The 18,175-nt window shown below is 38.9% G+C and overlaps 1 protein-coding gene across 14 annotated transcripts in view; it reads left to right on the forward strand.

Annotated features, from left to right (window-relative positions):
• Window positions 1-18,175, forward strand: part of SEC24B (SEC24 homolog B, COPII coat complex component) — a 96,927-nt gene that overhangs the window by 46,905 nt on the left and 31,847 nt on the right. For all 14 annotated transcript variants that reach the window (XR_006281057.1, XR_005292451.2, XR_005292454.2 and 11 more), the window contains 8 exons: window positions 1,466-1,578; window positions 8,920-9,038; window positions 9,429-9,484; window positions 9,839-10,045; window positions 10,742-10,865; window positions 11,758-11,916; window positions 14,922-15,095; window positions 17,128-17,238. Coding sequence is in view for 8 of the 14 variants with exons in the window: in XM_038398746.2 (XP_038254674.1) it covers window positions 1,466-1,578; window positions 8,920-9,038; window positions 9,429-9,484; window positions 9,839-10,045; window positions 10,742-10,865; window positions 11,758-11,916; window positions 14,922-15,095; window positions 17,128-17,238 (1,063 nt within the window). In the remaining 6 variants the exon portion in view is untranslated. The remainder of the gene's footprint in view (window positions 1-1,465; window positions 1,579-8,919; window positions 9,039-9,428; window positions 9,485-9,838; window positions 10,046-10,741; window positions 10,866-11,757; window positions 11,917-14,921; window positions 15,096-17,127; window positions 17,239-18,175) is intronic.

Here is an 18,175-nt window from a genome sequence, read left to right on the forward strand (position 1 = left end):
CTTTGTGACATGAAAAAATATTAAATGCAATCAATTCTACAGCAGATACCCAGAGTAGGAAGTTCTTAGCTCATGACACGTTATCAGTCTTTGGGATTCTGTGTAGCTTATGTGGTCCCTCCATTTCCTTACCTGGAAAGTGCTGGAAATTATTGTGTGATGCAGTGCCCTCCTGATTATCATACCTCGGGAATATCCTTCCAAGTTGTGGATACTCAGGAGTTAAACCAACAGACATCTGCTCATATAGTCTTCAGCTGCAGTGTGCTTACAACTGTACTTCCATATATATTTGACAAAGGAAGAAAAGGTGTGTGTCCTCTGTTTCTCCTACCTGCATCGCAGGGCCTCCTCAGTAATCAGTATTTTATTTAGATTTTTGTCCACATCAAAAGGGTATTTGAGGATGGAGGGAACAAGTACTAGTTATGTGAATCAGTGTGTATGGGTATAGGTTGAGGAAGTGATAGTCCCTCCCAATAGTGAGTCTCATATCTCCTTTTTTTATTATCTTTTGGATTACTTCAAGAACCCAGATTCTATGCTGTAATAGCCCCAATCATAGACTAAATTGAGTCCCATTTACTTGGAGATTTTGTTTTCCGTGAGTGGGTCAAGACAGCACAAACACCCATCCAAGAGGAAATTGGCTTTTGGATGGAAAGGATAAGATTTTTCATCTAGATAGAAAAAGTAAATTTTTTTTTATTTTATTTTTGTCAGAAGGAATCAAACCAGAGAGTTAAGAGAAGTCTCTCTGGTGCCAAAATCTTTTATTCTGAGTGGTCATCAGCCCTCTCTGTTTCAGAGGGGGAGGAGAAGAAACGCGGGGTCAGTGCTGTATTAACTCAGTTACAGAAAGCATAGCTGCAAATAAATAGGATTAAAATGGTCTTTTCACAAAAGCTGCTGAATTTCTGTCAGGTTGGTTAAATTTAAATTCACCACTAGTCTTTGCTGGATTGGATCTTATTTTAGATCTGAAACTCTGTGACTAAGGAGATTAGATAATGGAATATAGAATTTCCTTAAATATAAACATAATTATAATTATGGTAGCAATATAATGCTGATGTTGGTTGTAATTCAGAATAGTAAAATGTGTCATTGTCATCGTTCTGAAAGAACAGTGCCATTTTTCAGAATAAATTCTACAGTTGACATCAAAGGCTCTCCTCTGACCCAGCTGACAGAAGGACAGACTAAGATGTTAATTTTGTTTTCTACATAAATGATAAACTTAACACAAGTGAGAATTTATTTTATTTTACTTCGTTAAAACCCCAGAATGACGATGCAAATCTAATTTTTGGTTAATTTAATTATAGGAGATTTTTTAAACATTTTGCAAGCCATTCCCTTCTCTTGCTCCTCTTTCCCCCCCCCCCTTCCCCAAGGGAATGTTATCCATTAACATTTTTTTATCCTTTAAAATAAGAATTTTGAATTCTTTTATATTTTACAGCTTCGTCCTCCTCAGCCTGCAGTGTACTTGTTTGTTTTAGATGTGTCTCATAATGCAGTGGAAGCTGGATACTTGACAATTGTGTGTCAGTCATTGCTGGAAAACCTAGACAAGTAAGTATATACATCATCATCTTTTTAGCTTGACTTTATTTTATAATTGTGAGCAGGCTGCAATGTTAACTTACGGTGTATCTTTTACTCTAACTTTTTTAGACAGTATTTACAGGACCTACTGATACAAGGCAAATGTTTTGCTGACTAAATTAGATTTTGAAATGTCTATAGTAGTGTAGAAAAAGAATATGGCCACATAACTTAGGACCATTTGTATAATGGCGAAGGGTATCTTTTTATGAATATGATTAGAAAACCCAATTATATACTGAATGCTCAAAATAGCTGTGACTAAAGATGGATATTCCTTACATCAATTCTAAATTTTTAATATTTTACCTCAGGATATAAAATAACTAGGGCTGTCAATTGCAGTTAACTCACATGATTAACTCAAAAAAATTAACTGATTAAAAAAATTAATCGCAATTAATCACACTGTTAAACGATAGAATACCAATTGAAATGTATTAAATATTTTAGATGTTTTTCTATATTTTCAACTATATTGATTTCTATTACTGCAGAGAATACAAAGTGTACAGTCCTCACTTAATATTTTTATTACAAATATTTGCACTGTAAAAATGATAAAGAAAAGAAATAGCATTTTTCAATTCATCTCATAAGTACTGTAGTGCAATCTCTTTATCGTGGAAGTGTAACTTACAAATGTAGATTTTTTTTTTTTACATAACTGCATTCAAAAACAAAACAATGTAAAACTTTAGAGCCTACCAAGTCCACTCAGTCCTACTTCTTGTTCAGCCAATTGCTAAGTCAAGCAAGTTTGTTTACATTTACGGGAGATACTGCTGACTGGTTATTTACAATGTCACCTGAAAGTGAGAACAGGATTTCGCATGGTACTTTTGTAGCCAGTGTTGCAAGGTATTTACGTGCCAGATATGCTAAACATTCATATGACCCTTCATGTTTCAGCCACCATTCCAGAGGACGTGCTTCCATGCTGATGATGCTCGTTAAAAAAAAAAAAAAAAATGCGATAATTAAATTTGTGACACAATTCTTCCCCAAGGATTTCAATGTCTCCTGTTCTGTTTTACCTGCATTCTGCTATATATTTAATTTATAGCAGACTCAGATGATGACCCAGTACACATTCGTTTTGAGAACATTTTCACAGCAGATTTGACAAAACGCGAAGGTACCAATCTAAGATTTCTAAGGATAGATACAGCACTCGACCCAAGGTTTAGGAATCTGAAGTGCCTTCCAAAATCTGAGAGGGACAAGGTGTGGAGAATGCTTTCAGATGTCTTAAAAGAGCAACACTGATGCGGAAACTACAGAACCCGAACCACCAAAAAAGAAAATCAACCTTCTGGTGGCATCTGACTCAGAAGATGAAAATGAACATGTATTGGTCTGCTCTGCTTTGGATTGTTATCAGGCAGAACCCATAATCAGCATGGACACACACATTCTGGAATGGTGGGTGAAGCATAAAGGAACGTGCGAATCTTTAGTCCATTTGGCACATAAATATCTTGCGATGCCGGCTACAACAGTGCCATGCGAATGCCAGTTCTCACTTTCAGGTGACATTGTAAACAAGACATGAGCAGCATTATCTCCTGCAAATTGTAACCAGACTTGTTTGCCTGAGCGATTGGCTGAAGTAGGACTGAGTGGACTTGTAGGTTCTAAAGTTTTACATTGTTTTATTGTTGAATGCAGTTATTTTTTGTAGATAATTCTACATTTGTAAGTTCAACTTTCATGATAGAGATTGCACTACAGTATTTGTATTAGGTGAATTGAAATATACTATTTTGTTTTTTACCTTTCAAATATTTGTAATCAAAAATTAATATAAAGTGAGCACTGTACACTTTGTATTCTGTATTGTAACTGAAGTCAATATATTTGAAAATGTAGAACACATCCAAAAATATTTAAATAAATGGTATTCTATTATAATAGAACAGTTTGATTAATCACGATTAATTTTTTATCGCACAATTAATTGTGATTGATTTTTTTTTTAATTGCTTGACAGCCCTAAGAACTTTTTTGGTTCGGTTTTTCTTTCATTCAGTCTTGGGAATTTTGAGCTTGATAAAGTATTCTCTGCTGAAATGCCACCTTATAACTTTCATTCAATTGGTGTTTTTATTGCTATTTGACACAGAGAATACGCATAGCAAGTATCCTACTTCTGAAGCATATGGGTTGTATTATGCGCATCTTACATTTTCATTTTGGAGTTTAAATAAACAAATCGCCACTGCACCAGTTACTGGCATTTTTCTCTAACGAAGGATGAAAACAAAAGATTGAATTTTCTGTTGGGGGGCGGTGACGGGGGACACTTTCTGGAATATTACATTGCAGATTTTGATTAAACAGATCCAATAAAGCAGCGGTTCTCAAACTGGGGGTTGGCACCCTTCAGGGGTTCAGGAGGGTATTGCATGGGGAGTCGTGAGCTGTCAGTCTCCACCCCAAACCCCGATTTGCCTCCAGTGTTTATAATGGTGTTAAATATATTTTAAAGTGTTTTTAATTTATAAGAGGGGTCTCACTCAGAGGCTGTCACCAGTATAAAAGTTTGAGAACCTCTGCAGTAAAGCTATAAGGAGGGGAAAGTATGAGAAAAGATAAGATGTAAGAAGAAAGGGAGGAGAAAAAAGAAAAGTAAAAGTAAATTTAGGTGCATTATAATACAACTTAGTTCTTGCTATCATAAATAATTTTTTCAAACAAATTTGAAACCATAAAGTATTTTTGAAGTTTGACCTATTTAAGAGGGCTGATCTGTAATGACATCTGGAAGCATAGTTCTGCTTTTTATCATGATTGTCTAACCTGCTCAGGAAACATTGAAATCATTTTTTTTTTTAAATTGTTGAGTGGGCAGCCAAGAACACACTTCTCAGTACCCAACTATCCTTGTTACTTTCTATTTAGTAATTTTATACTGCAATGCCAAGTGAATTGCAGTAGGTAACAATGCATAGGCTATTGTCCTAAAGCAACATCACATGATAAATGGAGAGAACCTTTTTTTCCTTTTACGAGAGCATAGCACTGTAACAGAAGTTCTTTGAGTGACAGTCCTTATTGTATTCCACTGAGGATGCGTATCACGCATCCGGAGCCAGAGAATTTGAAAGTAGTAGTGTCTGTTGATCCACGCATGTGACCTGGCCTCGCCGCATGGTTTCATCCAAGGTGATGAAGGGTGGGGTGGACTGACCACGTCTCCAGTTCCTTCTCACCACCACATCATCCAGGTTAGAATTATTAGGGCATGTCTACACTTACTGGTAGATCGCCACTGCTGCAGTTGATGCAGTGAGTGTTGATTTAACGGGTCTGCTGTCGACACACTAAATAAATGTGATTTGTGTATTCTACCTCCCCGAGAAGCATAAGGGAGGTCAACGGGAGATGCTTTCCTGTCAACACAGCGCAGCGTAGCCACTGCGGTAAGTGGATCTAACTACGTCTAGTTCAGTTACATGAATAATGCAACTGAAGTTGCGTAAATTAGATCGATTTATCGTAGTAGTGTAGACCAGCCCTTAGTGTCCTCTTGTGTGATGCACCTTTTAAAAAGTGTGTAGTTGTATGTAGTTTTTTTTGGGGGGGGGGTTGGTAGTCTTTTGCTGTTTTACTGTTTTTACATAGGTTTTAATTGTTTTAGTAGTTTATTTAGAGTGGAATTGGGACTTTGGGGGATCTGTTTACATGTAAACACCACCACCAGCCACACCCGTGCACGGATACTGGACCATGCTGGAGACCCCAGGCTTTAACGTGTGCCTCCTTCCTTCTCGGCCGGCGATGAACATCAGCGCTGCCTCTACTGCTTGGGAGAAGTCCACCTTTTCATCCAGGTGCAGTATCTGCCAGTCTGCCCCAACCCGTACCTGAGAAGGCTGGTCTCTCCACCTCAAAAAGCACCTCCTGGAAGTCACCATGAGACCTCATTTGGACCCAAGCCGGGGTAACCGCTGTACGTCGGCCTGAGACGGCCAGTAGTGCACTTCTGGCTACGGAGACAGGGTCCAGCTCTGGCGGTACCACCACTATGGACCCCATGCCAGGGCCTAATCAGGAGGTAAGGAAGCATGCACATAAGCATGGCAGTAAGTCTTCCTCCAAAGTGAAAAAAGGGGACACTCCTTTCACAAACTCCAGCCATGGGGAAGCAGTGTGCTCCAAGACTCATAAACATGACAAGAACCCACACCGATTCTGGGTACTGAGCTGCGCATGCTGTCAATGTCAGCATGTCTGCTCCAGGAAAGTCTGCCATTCTAGCATCAGTTCCCACTACGGAAAGAGTACCATTAACACCACGGTAGTTGGGAAAGGTGCCAGAGCCCAGGAACTGTTTGTCCTGGGAGAACCTTCTGCTACCATCCACATGAGGGAGGCCAGATCTCCTATCCAGGACATGCTGCAGTTATGGCACCCTTCACTATATGCTTCTACCAGATCCAGCAGAACTGCCGATGGAACCAGTGTCTGAGTTCTTGTCCTCTGAGGAATCGGATGAAGTGCAGGGATTGCCCATCCCTTACTGACACTGAGTACCCAAAGACGCTGTCTACATCGTTGCAATATGCTCCACACCAAGCGCAGAGGAGCCACTGGTTCCCTACATCCTGGGACCCACTGCAGCATCCTCCAGATCCATCATGCTGGCCCTAATGGGGACCCTGGCCCTAATACCCACCCTCAGAACCCACCCATTCTGTGAGGGAGACTTCACCTCTCTCCCATCTAGAATGCCCTTGAGTAGACACTCGGAGCCAATTATGAAGACCCATTGAGTCTCGTTCCAATGGTATCGCTGGAGCCAGGAGCATTTTCCATCACACTCACCAGTTGCTGCAGTGACTTCGGTTTCTCCCCTCACCGCCAGATGACTTCCAATAATTCCAAGGTCTCCTGCGTAGGGTGGTGGATGAACTTCACATTCCCCTGGAGGAGGTACAAGACACATCATCAACTCCTGGACATCCTTCACTCATCGCTGCTGGGTAGGGCTGCTCTGCCTGTCAGCGATGCCATCCTCCAGATAGCTCGAAGAGTTTGGCACACTCTGGCCTTACGCACGCCTCTGTACACGACACTATATACCGGCTAAGGGGTCTGAGTTGCTTTTCTTACCGCCACCACCCTACCCTTGCATTCCCTTATGGTACAGGCAATGACGGAGCAGTCCAGAGAGCAGCACCCATGCTTCACTCCAACTGATGAGGAGAGGAAACAGTTGGAACTTCTGGAATGTGAGGTTGGCTTCTCAGCTAGCCTTCAGTTCAGGATTTCAAATTATCAAGCATTGCTTGCCAAATAAGACTTCTTGAACTACAGCAAACGAGGATTTTGCTGAAAAACTGCTGCAACAAGATCGGGCCTAGTTCCAGTCAATCTTGGAGGAAGGCAAACTGGTGGCAAGGACAGCTCTTCAATCAGTTGTAAACACAACAGATACTTCATCATGTTCGATGGCTATGGGCATTGTCATGAGGAGGGAATCGTGGCTTCATTCCTCTGTTTTCCCCAGGGAAGTACAAAATTACTATTGAGGACTTCCCTTCTGATGAATCCCATCTAGTTAATCAGAAAACGGCCGATTTCCCTCCACACACTCAAAGATTCAAGAGCCATACTTAGTTCGCTGTGTATCTACCCACCTGCGCCCAAGTGGAAATACTACCACCTGCCACGCGCACAATGGTACCAGACTTCCCAGATTTTCCACCAGAGGCCTTACAAACCACCATGCAAGCACCAGAAGACCCAACAATCTCATCCTCCTGGTCCACCTTCACAGCCTTCCTCATCACCCTCTCAGAAAAGATATTTCTGAGGAACATTAGAGAGCTGCCAACCACCTCGCCTGCTGCCATACAACCACCCCACCTCTTTCGGGGGTCATCTAGCACTCTTCTTACTAGTTTTGAGTGCAATAAGACAAGTGGGCGCTAAATGTCATCCACTATGACCATACAATTGAGTTCATCCCGCCTCCTCGTCCACAGCCCCTTCCCTCCTCAGGGACCATTCTCATGACAGCATACTTGCCCTAGAGGCTTATTTACTACCAAGAGGGGCAATAGAGTGGGTTCCTCTGGACTGTCAAGGAATGGGGTTCTATTCAACTTACTTCCTGATACCCAAACAGAAGGGTGTGTGGAGACCTAACCTGGATCTCGGTTGTCTCAGTTGCTTTTTCCACAAACTCATATTTCGTATGGACAAGGTATGTAGTTTACAGCTCTCGATATGCAGGACATACCCCATAAACATCCATGAGGCCTCCATAGGATGGGGTTAGCATCCATTCAACAAGAGCCCAGGCTTCAACGATGGCCACCCTCCATGATGTGCCACTTTCAAGACACGTAGAGCGGCCACATGGAGTTCGGTACATACCTTCTCTATGCATTATGCTTGGGTGTAGAACTCTGGACGGATGTTTCGTTCGGCATGGCTGTCCTCTGCTAAACGGTTCCATCCTCGTCCTTGCAGTCTCCTGCAACTGACTTGCTGCTTGTTAATCACCCTCGGTGGAATACAATAGGACTCATCACTTGAAGAGGAGATTACTTACCTGTAATTGGAGATTCTTTGAGATATGTGGTCGCTATCTGTATTCCACTTCCCGCCCTCCTTCCTCTCTGCTGTGGATCTGTGCAATTTGCAGTGGAGAAGGAAGTGGATACACGGTTGATATGCCCCACCCCAGACCATGCCCCAGATGAAACCATGAGGCAAGGGCACATGCGTGGACCAACGCACACTATTACTTTGAAATTCTCCATCTTGGGGCATATGGTTCGCATACGTGAACCCTCAGTGGAAAACACATAAGGGCCACACATCTCGAAGAACCTCCAGTAATAGGTAAGTAGCCTCCTCTTATAACTGCCTAAACTAAGTAAATTCAGTCTCTTAGGTTATTCATGCTAAAAGTATTTTTAACTACATTTAGGTGTCTAGCTATACTGGCAAACTCCACTAATGGAGATGTAGCTTCTGCCAAAAAAGAATTCTGATGCCATTATAGCTTGACCCACTTCTCCAAATGGAATAAGCTGTACTGGCCATCATAATTGCATCTACACTAGGCCTGTACCTGGCATACCACGTCAGTTAGAGATGTCACCTTCTCATACATCTGACACATCTATGGTAGTAAACTTTCTATTGTAGACCTGGCCTAAGCAATTGGGGCCTAGTTTTGACTCAAATACACAAACATGGTTTCCTTTAACATCAGTGGAAGCTGCAGATGTGTATCTGAGATCTGGATTTTTGGCTTTGTATTTAATTTGTTTGTTTTTTTATCTTAAGGCTGCCTGGAGATTCAAGAACAAGAATAGGATTCATAACATTTGACAGCACTGTTCAGTTCTACAATTTGCAGGAAGGTTTATCACAGCCTCAAATGCTGATTGTCTCAGATATTGATGGTAAGTAGCAAGAAGAAAAGGATTAAAAATTATTCGAGAGTTTGTTTCACATTTTTAAGGACCGATTAAAATCTTCTTAAATATGATGAATATGCATAGCAGCATAACGTAAAGTTATCAGTTAAAATAAGTTTACTTCAAAAATAAGTTGCAAAATACTTGGATCTGAAAAATGAAACTCTGATAATGATATTGGCACTGATACAAAGCAGTCTTTGTCTGTATAAAATACATTTTGTATTTACAGCCAGAAAAAAAAGGTTTATTTAATCCTTTTTTAAAAAAAAAACACAAAAACAAAAAGGCCACTGTTAATATTTTAATTAATATTTTGTGGTGTTTGGAATGTGCTTTTATTCTTTAATGACATTTGTATTTTTCCCTCCATAGATGTTTTCTTACCTACACCTGATAGCTTACTTGTAAATCTGCATGAAAGCAAAGAGGTATGATTGATCAAAAAAGTAGCATTACATTTCATAGATAAAATAAACAATTTAAAAATATTTTTATGCGTCCTGCAGTTAAATTCCATTGATTTCAAGTCTATATCCTCTACATAATGCTTAAATCCAACATTTTAATTTTGCTGAAATTCATGATAGTATTGTAGTGTACAACTGAAATCCTGTTTTGCTATTTTATTATTCCCTTTAAAATATTAATATTAATAATATTTCCATACAATGTGTTTAAGATAAGCTGAAATATTTAACACCAGGTGCTCATGCCATGCCAGTATAGCTTCTGAGAAATTACATCCCTATTTTGGCAGTAATACCTTTCAATCTGTTTTGCAGCTGATAAAAGATTTATTGAATGCACTACCAAATATGTTCACCAATACAAGAGAAACACACAGCGCACTGGGTCCTGCGCTTCAGGCTGCCTTTAAATTGATGTCTCCAACAGGTGGCCGCATATCTGTGTTTCAGTCACAGCTACCATCCTTGGGTTCAGGGTTCTTGCATTCCAGAGAAGATCCCAATCAAAGATCAAGCACAAAGGTACTGTTAACTTTTTTTGATGGATCATTCAGTATTATTGAAACTAAAAACTTGCAGTGTCTTTCTAATCTAGTTTTACAAGCTACCTTTTGTATTTGTTTACTGTGTTGCAACTTGCTAGCTTTTAAATATCTCTTCAGCACATCTGTATTAGTCTAATAAAAATTTAATTATAAACATTTTATGTGCTATTCCTCTGTCTTCAAGGCAAGTGAGCAGATTGCTCCATCTTCCTTAATCCATCAACAAACTGGTAGTCAGACAGTGCTGGAAGAATAATACCACTAGTGCTTTTTATTTTAACTGTCTCCATCAGACAGGGGCTTAGAACCAGAATGAACATCTGTGCCAAACCCACAAGGATTCTGAAACATCAGTTCTTATCTTTATATTTTGTCACTTTTGTTATTTTAGAAATCCCATGAGTGTGCTGTAGTTTAAACACCACATTGTTAGAACATTTATTTGTATTTGAACGTATGTTTTCCTGAAAGGAAGACTTATATATGTGAACTAACTGGAGGTGCAGAATAGGAAAAAAAATACTTTTCTGCAAAAGTTAGTAAGCAACTACAAATGATTATTGTAAGAAAATAATAAATATTGTACTTGTTTTTATTTAATAACACGTTTATTGTGCTCATGGTAGTATGCTTCCAACTTGTACTCTTTGCTGTATAATTTCCTTTACTAAAGGTTGTACAGCATCTTGGCCCCGCGACAGATTTTTACAAAAAGTTGGCACTGGACTGCTCAGGACAGCAAACAGCTGTGGATTTGTTTCTCTTAAGTTCTCAGTATTCTGACCTGGCTTCTCTAGGTAAGAGATTCTAATTTTGTCTTTTTACCTGCTTCCACAATTTGTGTGTTAAACTCGCATTAAAATGAAAACTCCTTCAGGAGCCCTTAAATTGTGTACATCGGTATTTTAACACTTCCCTAAATATGACTCTTCTGCTGTGGAGGAGCTGGCATGGAAACCAACAGGAATGAACAGGGAGGGCAGGCTAATGGTGGGAGAGTCATCTTATATTCTGGTGCTCTGCCATTGCAGGAGATAGAAGATGGCCTTGTTATGTTTAGGAAAGGAAACAACTAGAGGAATGAGAGAGTGAATGAGTGAAGACCAAGTTTATTAATGGTCAGTGTTGAACTTGTAAGAAAAGTATTCTCATTTAGTTTCCTAAAGGTTAAATCAAAACATGTTTCTGCACACCAGAAATTAGTTGTCTACATGAATACTGTACAGTTCTCAATGTGGCATGCAACATTAAAATGCTTATTTACTAGTGTGTGTATATAGGTAATAAAATAGTGGCTAGGATGATTCACTGTCCCCCTTCCTGGTTCTTGGCCTGAGTAAGAAGCTGGAACTGGCAGGAACAGAGATGGATCACATCAGGAAAATGGAATAGGGATTCCAGCAAGTTGGAACAGTCCTTGCTCTATTCAGGTGTCCTGACCTAACCAGGTGGCTAGTGGTTGTACACCCCTTCTCCATTATAGCACCCTTTACTTGCTCTTCAAAAATTCTGTGGATTAGCTATTTAAGGCTTAAATTCCAGTTTAATTTTTTTTCCTTCATTCTAATATGCTAATCTGTGTTAAAATGGCAAAGGAGTATATTTCTTTTTAAAAAACTTGATTTATGAATAAATTGTATTACACATCTTCATATATAAATATTAACCATTTCTCTTTCTCCTCAAAAGCTTGTATGTCCAAATATTCTGCTGGATGCATCTATTATTATCCGTCTTTCCATCATAGCCACAATCCTGCTCAAGCAGAAAAATTGCAAAAAGACCTTAAAAGATACCTTACAAGGAAGATTGGATTTGAGGCAGTCATGAGAATAAGATGTACAAAAGGTATGGCTTACATCTTGGAATTTGTTTTTACAAGAAATTTCAGATTGTGTATTAAACTAGGGATCGCCTGAAGTAGATAATTGAGGTAAAGTGAGGCAAAATGTGTTTCACTTTTAAAAAGGTTAATTTGAGAACATCTGTGTGTGAGCTGTCAGCTTTTCACTATTTTTAAATACAATACCTACATCATTAAGCCTTTGGACTTTAGCTCTCTTTAAAAACCTTAGGATAAAATATGGAGTGTATTTTTCACCTATGCATTTTCTTGTTCTATATCTGCTAGAATAGTAGCTCATATTTAAAACCTTTTTCATACCCTGGGAAAAGGAAAATCCTATTTGGATACAGTGCCTCAGGCATGATCCCCTGTGTCTACATTGCAATTTGCTAGGAAGAAACTTACAGTAGCTACTATAACTTTCTGCACAGCATATTCAAATGATAACTTTAATGCATATTAGGTAATTCTACTGGAAGAACCAAAATCTAAGGCTTCAGGTTTACCAGGCAAGATAAATTGTATCTGAGAAAAAAGTACAGCTTTCTTTCGGTCAGTGTTTATATTATCACGAAAAAGTTCCTAAAGGTTTTGCTGTCCACCATCAATACTATGGAAGACATTTCCTTAAGATAACATGATGAATTATAGATCCGATGGTTTCTCCTGTCCCATCACTGCCTTCTGCTCTGGGTTATGTAAACCAAAATAAAATCTACCTTGAATTGCATTCAGGGATGAACAGCCCTGTCCCCTTCCTCTGGTGCAGCTTATGCCTTCACAGTCCTTGCTGCCTATCACAAATCTTAAATAGTATTGATAGCCTTGCATGAGCCTTTCACACTATGGTGAATTTTGTCTAAAATGTCAATTGAATACATTGAAGATGCTCTGAAAGGAGAAATTTTTCTTGCAAAAATTGGCCATTGATGCTTAATGTCACACTTGTTCATAACTTAAAAAAACTAAAGGTACATTAATTTAATGCTAGACATTTTAATCTCTTTCTAAGTATTGTGTACAGCTGAATTCTCCATATGCTGATAATTGATATGAAAAGTACAGTTCATCCTGCTTAATCAAAAATGTGGTGGTACACAGGATGTGCAATTAAATGTAACATTTATTGTCTAACTAGGACAGGTACTGCCTTCGATAAATTAACTAATTTGTTAGCTAGCACCAGTCAAAAGTTTAATTTGGGAATCAGAATAATCTACATGAGTCAAGAAGAAATTAAATCCAGTCTGGAGTCAGTAATGCTCTCCCAAGGCATAGCCATTTGTTTATGTTGTTAAATGAATGCAATGACTTAACTCTTCCATAATTTTTTGAGTTAGAAAAACATCACTGATGTTTTGCAGGGGCTCACTTGGTATGTAAATGAGACTCTCCCATGCGCTAATTGACCTGTTTATGCATCATTTGAGTATGTTATATTCTATGTCCTATGATTCAAAATGATCTAATATATCATAGTTTTATATCTATGGAGTAGTAGTTAGAATGAAGGTTCAAAACTACTGTGTGATTCTATAGAAATTTTGTGAAATACTCAGTGAACATTTGTAACAAATGTTAAATTCCAGAGTGTTTAAATTAGGAACTCTTTGATTTTAAGCAATTTATTTTACTGAACTTGGTGATATATGTCCTGATTTTGAATGATTCTCATAAGTGACTGGTTTCTAAATGCATAGGAAGTAGTTTATTGCTGTGATATACATTCCTTTCTTCTTGCTCTGCTTCCATCAGATTTCATTACTAATTAACTGTAAATGCAGGAGAAGAGCAAAACTTTTATACCATATTTTTGCTTACCCAGTGTAAAAAATATATTCTAATATTCAGTTCTGGTACTTAAAAAGTCCAGACACATTTAATTCATTAATTCAGTGCTAGTCTCTAACACACCTAGACCATCCCTTTTTAAAATTAAATGACTAGACACTGCTTTATAAGAACTGGGTCTTACGATTTCTTCTTTAGCTATACAGACTTGTAAGTTCAACATCTTAGCATTGTCAAAGTATTCATCAGCCTTTATGGCCAAAAATAATCCCATTATTTCACTGGTAGCATTTGTCTTTGCTTGAAATGTTAATTGCATTTATAACTCTGATTGTAATTTTCCCTGACCAAATTGGCTTTCCTTGTTACTCATGTGTTCTAGAAGCCACCTTTTACTTCTAGACTTGATTCTCGTGGACACTGATCTACTATGAAATTTTTTAAATGTTTGGCAGCTTCCATTTTGGTTTTGACCATCATCTTCTGTACCTTTCCATACAGTGTCGCCAGTTAGGCTGAGCATCTAAAATGGTTCTTCTGTTGGCTCTGAGCTATCTCTTTTTGGAGTGGAGCTCCATCACAAGGCAATTCTGGGGAGATGCTCACTCATCCACAGTCAACTTTTCCAGAAGCTTTGGCATGGCTAGGGGAAGGTGGGACAGGAGAAGGGAGGGAGCGTCAGAGAACCTTTAGAAAAGAAAAAACAAAAGCAAGGTGGGGATACTGCAACAAGTTATATTTTAGAGAAGGCATTAAATAGAAAGTTTAGAGCAAATGCTAATACAAAAATAAATATACAGGCTTAGGTCTTGCTCCATCATACACTTATGTGATTAACTTCAAGCATGAGAATAGTTTCATGAGACTGCTTGAAGTTAATCATTTGCATAGGAGTTTGCGGGATTAGAGTTTAACTTTTTCTTGTAGTCCATCCCTTCAAGTTTACATGTTTTGCAGTCAGGGCAGTAGTTTGTTTATAAAGAGTATTCAAAAATGGATGTAAACATGAATTTTATGAGATTATCCTTAAGTTTCTTACCATTATATACTGTAGTTATGCAGTCATTGATGAATTTGCATTAGTATTTAGAAAAATCAACTTTCATTATCCTGTTTGAAATAAAATTGGAGGCTTTTGGTTTTTAATATATAATTATGGAAGTTAGGTTTTTATGTTGCAGCTATCCATATTTTAAATGATCTCATCTGCTTCTAGGTCTTTCAATACATACTTTCCATGGAAATCTTTTTGTGCGATCTACTGACTTGCTGTCACTTGCCAATGTCAATCCTGATGCTGGATTTGCAGTACAGATGTCCATCGAGGAAAGTCTAACAGGCACATCTCTGGTGTGTTTTCAGACAGCTCTTTTGTATACTTCCAGCAAAGGTAACTGGAAAACAACCAACACTTTATTACATTATTTCTCTTCAAAAAAAAATCTTTTGAAGCAGCAGTATTTATTTCTATACTTAATTCTGTGACCTATTAGGTATCTTTTCTCCCGTTATTTTTTTATTTCTCTTTTCTGTCTTGTTGCAATTTATTTTCTGTTTTAAGGCAGTTCATCTTGCACTGAAATACTCTTGCTAGTTAATGACTCGTGCAGAGGCCAATTGGTCATGTTCTTAATTGAACCATCAAATTGAGTTCAGATTTCTTTCGTGCTCTTGATAGTGCATTGTCTTACTACCAAGACAGCCTAATTAATACTTTTGACATTTTTATGCTAAGCTTTAAATGTTTTAATAGGTCTGTACACATGTAGGAACCAATCCTGCAAAGTCTCTCACATGCTCAATTTTATGCACTTCATCTCCCCGTTGAAGTCAGTGGTGCTACTTCAGTATGTACTTTTAAGCACACATGTAAGTCTTTCCAGGACCATGGGCCATGAACTTAGTTGCAAATTAGAATTTTTTTCCATATTAAATGTAATTCAGGTAAAACAAAATTAAATCTCAGGAAGTGAAAATTAATTTAAAATTATATTAGTAGTAATAGTATTTATCACCAATAATGTGCTTGCCATTGTACAGTTCACCAAGAGCTGAATACTGACATTTTTACTCATTGGATAGTCCCATTGAAATCAGTTGAGCTTCTTGTGGATTTGGGTACTAAATTTGAGTACAGGTGGCATAATCTGGCCAAAATATAGTCCCTGCCATAAAAACCTTATGGTTTAAAAGACAGATATCGAAAAAATAAAAGGTTTCAGAGTAGCAGCCATGTTAGTCTGTATTCGCAAAAAGAAAAGGAGTACTTGTGGCACCTTAGAGACTAACAAATTTATTAGAGCATAAGCTTTCGTGAGCTACAGCTCACTTCATCGGATGCATTTGGTGGAAAAAACAGAGGAGAGATTTATATACACACACACAGAGAACATGAAGCAGGTACTGTTCCTCTGATATTCTTTACTTGGAACTGCTTTAGAAGATCTTTTGCTAATCGCTGCAGCTTTGCTTTGTATGGTGTTCTTGTTAACTGCTGGAATTAGCCTACCTGCTTCATGTTCTCTGTGTGTGTGTATATAAATCTCTCCTCTGTTTTTTCCACCAAATGCATCCGATGAAGTGAGCTGTAGCTCACGAAAGCTTATGCTCTAATAAATTTGTTAGTCTCTAAGGTGCCACAAGTACTCCTTTTTCTTTTTGCGAAAAAATAAAGTTACTCCTTCCTCTGGACTATGTCCTAAATCTCTTCTTCAGGGGCCTCTGTATATTACCACTGAGATCCAAAGGACTAGTGTGAGTAAATTCTTTGTGAAGACCTAAAGAGCCCGGTTTTCTGAAGAATCCAGAGTCTTGTGGTGCAGGCATCTTGGATTCCAGGAGTGGGAATATACATAGGCACCTCTGGAAGATCTAGTTTCTGGTAAATAACTTTGGTTTATAAATTATGAACTCAACTTGGACATTGCATTATGGAAGGTTTCAGAATAGCAGCCGTGTTGGTCTGTATCTGCAAAAAGAAAAGGAGTACTTGTGGCACCTTAGAGACTAACAAATGTATTTGAGCATAAGCTTTTGTGAGCTACAGCTCACTTCATAGGCATGCATCTGATGAAGTGAGTTGTAGCTCACGAAAGGTTATGCTCAAATTTGTTAGTCTCTAAGGTGCCACAAGTACTCCTTTTCTTTTTGCATTATGGAAGGAAGTTTTTTTGGTTTTTTTTAGGGAGAATTTTAATGTAAATGTAAATTTTATGAAGTTTGGATTAGGAAATTTCATGCATAGTGGACAGTATGGAAAAAATTTCATAGACGGGATGGGAGGAGAACAATTATGGGCATCAGGACTGATGTCACTGGTGGAGCAAAGGAGTCTGGAATGAGGGAAGGAATGTAGTAGACAATTTCAATTGCCTCTTTCCTATCAGTGGATATTGCATTATTAATTCATCGTTTTGGTGTAGGTGAACGGAGAATTCGTGTGCACACACTTTGCTTGCCCGTAGTCACTTCACTGGCTGATGTATATGCAGGAGCAGATGTACAAGCAGTTGTCTGCCTCTTAGCAAACATGGGTGAGTACGGCAGTAGGTGATCAAATATGTAGTTGGCCAGGTTTGCAAAGGCCCCTTAAACTCAACTTTATGGCACATTTGTGTTTGTTCCTATGTAACACTAACTTTTGAATGCTGCATCTGATCAATCTAATGTTTTAGGGAATGTTCTAGGCATCAGGAGCCAGAACCATGTTGATTTTGGGAGAAAAGGAGGACGTGTGGAGCCCCTGCCATTTGTTCAGCACAGTTATAGCTTCAAACACCTCTGCAATTGTCTATAGATCAAACAACTGGTTGATAGTAGCCCTAACATAACAATACTCTTATCTCATCTGTCCATTTTCCCAAAAGATTTTAATATGTTGACACCCTAGATGACTTATATCCCAAACAAATAAGTCGGGGGAGGAACAAGCATGGATGGAATGGGAATGTGCACACATCCCCTGGCATTGGGGTGGACCCTGTTATGGGGTGAGGGAGGGCACAGAGCCCTTAGCATCGGGGGGGATGGTGGGAATAGGGGCAGAATAGGAGACCTTGGTAAAGGGCTGAAGGGAATGGGGGGCAGGGGGATGCTCGTTTGTGGCGGATGGGTGAGAGAGAGGGAAATTGGGGCTTACACAGAGTCGCAGCCATGGCAGGAGAATGGAGAACCTTGGAATGGGGGCACTAGGGAGTTCATGAGCCCTGTCCTGGGGTGAGAATACAGACCTTGGTATGTAAGGAGGGGGCACACAGAACCCCTGGTAGAGGGGATGGGAGATTGGATGGATTTCCAGGGAGTCCCTGAAAAGAGGGGATGGGAGGGTGGCAACAGAGCTAGTGGGTGGAATGGAGCTTACAGAAGCTACAAAGTGTGTTACACCACAGCACATTACATAAAAAACTACATTAAAATAACGTCAGTTAAGAATTGCCAGATTTATGTATTCCCGCGCAACCTTAATTTGGA

This window comes from Dermochelys coriacea, chromosome 4, assembly GCF_009764565.3.
Source record: "Dermochelys coriacea isolate rDerCor1 chromosome 4, rDerCor1.pri.v4, whole genome shotgun sequence".
Lineage (NCBI taxonomy): Eukaryota > Metazoa > Chordata > Testudines > Dermochelyidae > Dermochelys > Dermochelys coriacea.